This window comes from Macrobrachium nipponense, chromosome 46 (genome assembly GCF_015104395.2).
Source record: "Macrobrachium nipponense isolate FS-2020 chromosome 46, ASM1510439v2, whole genome shotgun sequence".
Taxonomy (NCBI): Eukaryota; Metazoa; Arthropoda; class Malacostraca; order Decapoda; family Palaemonidae; genus Macrobrachium; species Macrobrachium nipponense.
In genome coordinates this window covers 39,672,774-39,679,596 of record NC_061106.1, presented here as the reverse complement: position 1 = coordinate 39,679,596, position 6,823 = coordinate 39,672,774, and the positions used below count along the sequence as shown (strand labels likewise).

Below are 6,823 nucleotides of genomic sequence, written 5' to 3'. Positions count from 1 at the left end.
AAAAAAGATAAAATCAGTACGGGTGATGAGGTCTACTGTTCAAGTAAATGAACAGTTTTTTTCAATACACAGCTTACATAAGTGTGAACTTTAATTACTTAAAATATTCTAATCACGTTATTATGAACTTTTAGATATATGTATATATTATATATATATATATATATATATATATATATATATATATATATATACACACATATATATATATATATATATATATATATATATATATATATATATATATATACATTGAAAGAGAGAGAGAGAGAGAGAGAGAGATCGTGCGTAGGTAGAACCGTGCGATATTTCCTTCCCTTTTCACGATGGCGGACTAAGAAAAATTATATGACTGATTCTAATCCTTTCTCGAGATAGCTTATCAGCCGTTGCCAAATGACGTCAAAGAAAACTCGTTAAATCCTGGTTGAAATGGGTATAAGTAGCAACTCGAGTACCTGAGCCTGTATCAGTGCTACTACAGATAAGTGTCAAGTAAGGAAGGCTGAAACGGAAGAGGCAAATTTTGTAGGAATCAAAACTCCGTTGAAATAACATCAGTCATGAAAGGGTAAGAGAAAATATAAGTTATTATTATTTAATTATTATTATTATTATTATTATTATTATTATTATTATTATTATTATTATCTATTAATTTATTTAATTAATGATTTATTTATTTAATTATTTATTTATTTTTGGTCTATCAAAGCAATCCTATTCGACTGGGTGGTTTTAATAGCGTGGGGTTCCGGGTTGCATCCTGCCTCCTTAGGAGTACATCGTTTTTCTCAATATGTGTGCTGTTTCTAGGAGCACACTCTTCTGCATGAGTCCTGGAGCTACTTCGGCATCTAGTTTTTTCCAGGTTCCTTTTCAGGGATCTTGGGATCGTGCAAAGTGTTCTTGTGATTATGGGTACAATTTCCACTGGTATATCTCATATCCTTCTTATTTCTATTTTTAGGTCTTGATACTTATTAATCTTTTCTCTCTCTTTCTCTTCTACTCTGGTGTCCCATGGTATTGCGACATCAGTGAGTGATGCTTTCTTCTTGATTTTGTCAATCAACGTCGTTAAAGAACATTTAATTTCCTTACAACTCTCATGACACTTCCTCGTATATGGTCCGTAGTCTATGAGATTCCAAACTCGAAAGATGACTTCATTTTTGTCAGATTATGAATATAAATCATATAGTCTGATAATATATCACAATCATTAACATTCTAACTTTTAGCGTTACTTTTATTACCATTGTTACTAGCTGTATTCTTTTTTACCAACCGTTTTATGAGCAATGATGATAATAAAATTACCAATGATAATATTTTTCTCGTCTATGATATTAAAAAAGTAATTTTCGTCATATATTTCATGAAGTTTTAATTTTGGTTCTTCATTTGGTTTTTCATCTGGAGATAAATAAGAGTTCCTTACGGTTCTTATGTCATTTCAGGTTTAATACGGGAATACGGCAGTTATTGGCAGCAACAATATTCCTGTCCGTGGTAAGTTACAGGCTATGGAAAGCTTATTGGTTCTCTCTCTCTCTCTCTCTCTCTCTCTCTCTCTCTCTCTCTCTCTCTCTCTCTGTATATATATATATATATATATACATATATATATATATATATATATATATATAATATATATATATATATATATATATATATATATTTATATATATAGAATATGTATAAATGTACATACTCGAAGAATATTCATACTGACCACAAATATTACGACCTAACTATGACCTCCTCTACCCCAGGTCACGGACGTGTGCAAAGGTCACGGGCGTCTGTATGAGCCCCCATCCCGGGCCTCTGCCTGGAGGTTCGGATTCAACACTCCGAAGGACTACAATGACAACGAAGGATTCTGCGGAGGATTCGGCGTAAGTTGAAAGTTGGGAATGTGTTAAAAAAAAAATATACAGGATTTGCGATAATGGAAACATTAATCTAAGTATCATATATACTTATTTCATTGAATATTTGGTTCGAATTTTATAACCAGCGAATATGGAGATAGTAAAAAAAGAAAAAAACAGTAAAAAAAAAAAACTCTTAGCCATGGCTCATGAAACTCAGCTAGGGTCCGGTGGTGGCCTGTGTTGTTGATTCCTATTGCGGTACCAGAAGTATGATTAAGGCTAAATGTAACCTTAAATAAAATAAAAACTACTGAGGCTTGAGAGCTACAATTTGGTTCGTTTGATGATAGGAGGGTGGATGATCGATATACCAATTTGGAGTCATCTAGCCTCAGTAGTTTTTAAGATCTGGTGGCGGAGGGACAGACAAAGCCAGAACAATAGTTTTCTTTTACAGAAAAACTAAAAACTAGTACTCAGATTTATTCAGTGAGAGACACGAAGTCTTAGAAGATTAATTAAAGCCAGTTGGCTTTTATGCATTACAAATAATTACCGAGGTAGCGAAGTTAAAACCCCCATAAAGAAATAGCTTCATCTATTGCCGAAATTATGAGAAAATGTTTTAATTCACCCTTACAAAAATGATCTCATCTTTTGCTAACATTATCAGAGTATTTTGATTCATCTTTGCAAAATGATGTCACTTTTTGATAGCATTATTAGAGATAATTTTAATTCAATCTTGCAAAACATTATCTCACTTTAGCTAGCATTATCAGAGCATATTTTATTTTACACTTGCAAAAATTATCTCGCATTTGCTGACTTCGTCAAAGAGTATTTCAATTCATCCTTTAGAAAATGATCTTGCCTTTTGCTGACATTATCAGAGAACATTTTAATTCACCCTCGTAAAAATGATCTCACCATTTCTTATATTATTAGAGAATAGTTGAATTAACCCTTACAAAAATGATCTCACCTATTCTGATATTATTAGAGAATATTTGAATTAATCCTTACGAAAGTTATCTCACCTATTCTGATATTATCAGCGAATATTTGAATTAACTATTACAAAAAATGATCTCACCTGTTCTGAGATTGTCAGAGAATATTTGAATTAACCCTAACAAAAATTATCTCACCTATTCTGATATTATTAGAGAATATTTGAATTAATCCTAACAAAAGTTATCTCACCTCTTCTGATATTATTAGAGAATATTTGAATTAATCATTACCACCATTATCTCACCGTATCTGATGTTATCAGAGAATATTTGCATTAACCCTTACAAAAATGATCTCACCTTTTCTGATATTATTAGAGAATATTTGAATTAACCCTTACAAAAATGATCTCACCCTTTCTGATATTATTAGAAAATTTTTGAATTAACCCTTACAAAAATGATCTCACCTTTTCTGATATTATTAGAATATGATTAACCCTTTACAAAAATGATCTCACTGATCTGATATTATAGATTTTTTGAATTAACCCCCTTACAAAAATGATCTCACCTTTTCTGATATTATTAGAAAATTTTTGAATTAACCCTTACAAAAATGATCTCACCTATTCTGATATTATTAGAGAATATCTAAATTAACCATTACCACCATTATATCACCGTTTCTGATGTTATCAGAGAATATTTGCATTAACCCTTAGAAAAATGGTCTCACCTCTTCTGATATTGTCAGGGAATGTTTTAATTAACCCTTACAAATATTATCTCACCTGTTCTGATATTATCAAAGAATATTTCAATTCACTCTTACAGCATCAATACCAAACCCAAGGAGGAAAATGCGGAATCTGCGGAGACGCCTGGGATCAGTCTCCTCGCGCCCATGAAGTGGGCGGTCTTTACGCCACAGGCCTCATCGTGAGGCACTACCGAGAGGGACAGGTCCTCAACATCACGGTCCTCATCACGGCCAACCATCTAGGACACTTCGAAATTAGGATATGTCCTGACCCGGAAATTGAAGCTACGCAGGATTGCTTGGATAAGTAAGGATGAGGATCTGTCATGGAGGGTTTTGGTGACGGTGGAAAGCATTCCCCCCTACCCCAGCCCCCCAACCCCCCACCCTTTTTTTTAAATGCTGCCATTCTTGACAATATAAGATAATATATTAGAACCAAACATTTCAGTCCACTGTTATTTTTGGGGATTTTCCCTTTCTTTCAATGTTCCTATTAGCTAAAAACTATAATTTCTAACGCACCTTCTGTCATATGACTGATGTCGAGTGATAGAAATAAAAATCTTTTTCATATTAATTATATTTACACGCCTTATTTCCCTCCAGGCATCGCCTCAGTCTAGCTGACGGATCCGGTGAAGACTTCAATATCTCCTCCGAAACAGGTCTTTACACAATGTTGGTCCAGCTCCCATCTGGACTCACCTGTGAGCATTGTGTTTTGCAGGTAAATTGCAGAACTATCTCTGCTGAGTTTCACTTGGAAGGCGTTTAGCGATATTCAATTTTGAAAATGACTTCTGTGACTCTTTTCCTGATGTTAGAGCTATGCAGAGCTGTTAGGTTGCTCATATAGGTGAAAAACGAAGTTATTATATTTAGATGAACGTACCCAAAATCTAGCTAGCACACATAATACATCTAAAAATAATATATATATATATATATATATATATATATATATATATATATATATATATATATATATATATATATGTACATACATACATATATTACATGAGCTGCAAAATAAAAAAAAGATATGTATATATTTCCTTTCTTGACTGAAAATAGAGATTTTCAGCAAAGAAAAGGTGCGTCTCATACTGAAGGTAATTGTATCCAAAACATATTAGCAGTTGTTTGTGATGATTTATAATACCTATGTGAAAATTAAACTTCTCTCTATATTCAGAGTTCGTGACAATTTTCCACTCGCTTCTTTTGTTTAATTTTTCGTCTCCTTTGGAAACTATTTCATACAATGGTTCTAACATTTTGATTAATCACCCTTCATTTCTTCATCATTATTGTAGTCTTTTCATACGAGGCAATAATTTCCTTCATTGTCCTACGAAACTGACCACAACAGTTAATCCCGAATCCATGTATCACAACACAGACCCATAATTAATGACAATATTTAGTCTCTTCTGAACTACTTTTACACAGATTAACTCAAGAGTTAAATGTTACATTTATTGAAGCAATAATAAAGCCAATGCAGAGTTTCCAAAAGGATGAGTCGAGGTTGGATTTTAGACATAATATGAAAGCGACATTTGATTGCAGAATGATTCACTCGTTTCAGTGGCGGTACGTGACCGGCAACAACTGGGGAAAGTGTTCCGATGGCACGTATGGCGTAGGCTGTGGCCCTCAAGAGGAATTCCGCGCATGCGCTGATGTCAGTGTGGCTCCAAAATCTAGTATGAGGTAGGTACATTTCTTTTCCGATGTCTGTTCTAGTCACTAACCTTATAAACTTACATAACACATACGTACATATATATATATATATATATATATATATATATATATATATATATATATATATATATATATATATATATATATAAAGAGGATATTATTTGTCAGGAAAAAACAGATAAATTAATTAATGAATAAATAGATAAATAAAAATGTAAGTTCAACATTAAAACACAAGTTGATTGGTAACAGAGAAGTAATAAATTGCATTTTCGCCTGAAACTTCTGAAGCTTCAATTGACAGTTAACATTTCAGATCCTTCGACCTTCCTGATGAGGCTCAGTACTCAACTGCAGCCAATGAAGATGGAGAGGTCCTTGGGCGTCCCCGGCAGCGCCTTCCCGGGAATCTGCGATGCAAAGGCACCGGTGCTTGGGGCGGCCTCTCGGGTGCAAGCAAATGGTGCATGATCAATTGCAATTTGCATCCAAGTCTCTGTCCGACGTCGCTCTGCATTTGCTCTTATTAGGAACGTCAGGGCGTCTGTTAATTAAGTTATCCTCGATGTCGCATAGCTGGCTAGGAATGTAATCTATATATTTATTTATATTAGTTTTTTTCTAAATACAAACGTGAGCTCATTGCTAAGTTATCTGTCACTAGGAATGTAATCTATTACATTTATTCATATATTATTTTCTTTTTAAATATAAACGTCATCGCATCTATTAAGTTATTCTCGATGTATCGCATAGCTGGCTAGGAATATAATCTATTATATTTCTTTATATATATATAATATATATATATATATATATTATATATATATATATATATATATATATATTATTTTTATTATTTTTAGATACGAACGTCAGCGTATTTGCTAAGTTATCCTCTATGTGTCGCATAGCTGGATATGAATATAATCCTTTATATCTATTTATATCATATTTTCTTTTTAAATACAAACGTCATCGCATCTATTAAGTTATCCTCGATGTGTCGCATAGCTGGCTAGGAATATAATCTATTATATTTATCTATCTATATATATATTTTTTTTAAATACAAACGTCAGCGCATCTGTTAATTAGTTATCCTCGATGTGTCGCATAGCTGGCTAGGAATATAATCTCTCATATATATTTATATTTACTCTTTTTATAAATGCAAACGTCAGCGCATCTATTAAGTTATGCTCGATGTGTCGTATAGCGGGCTAGGAATATAATCTATTATATTTATTTATATTTATTTTTATAAATACAAACGTCAGCTCATCTTTTAAGTTATCCTCCATGTATTGCATATTATATTTATTTTTATTTATTTTTCTTTTTAGATACGAACGTCAACGTATTTGTTAAGTTATCCTCGATCTGTCGCACAGCTGGCTAAGAATATAAGGCGGTATATTAAATCAAATTTTTTTTCTAAAAAATAAAAATGGCAGCTTATTTGTTAAGCTGTTCTCATCCTGTCGTCAAGCTGGCTTGGAATACAA

The 6,823-nt window shown here is 32.7% G+C and overlaps 1 protein-coding gene across 1 annotated transcript; it reads left to right on the top strand.

The window, feature by feature from the left end:
• The first annotated feature begins 470 nt into the window (after window positions 1-470).
• On the top strand, window positions 471-5,896 carry LOC135214613 (uncharacterized). The gene is made up of 7 exons (XM_064248944.1): window positions 471-571; window positions 1,464-1,515; window positions 1,779-1,904; window positions 3,677-3,909; window positions 4,212-4,332; window positions 5,197-5,321; window positions 5,632-5,896. Exons 1-7 carry the CDS (start codon window positions 564-566, stop codon window positions 5,843-5,845), a joined length of 879 nt encoding a protein of 292 aa, XP_064105014.1. The 5' UTR covers window positions 471-563; the 3' UTR covers window positions 5,846-5,896.
• Window positions 5,897-6,823: the final 927 nt, after the last annotated feature.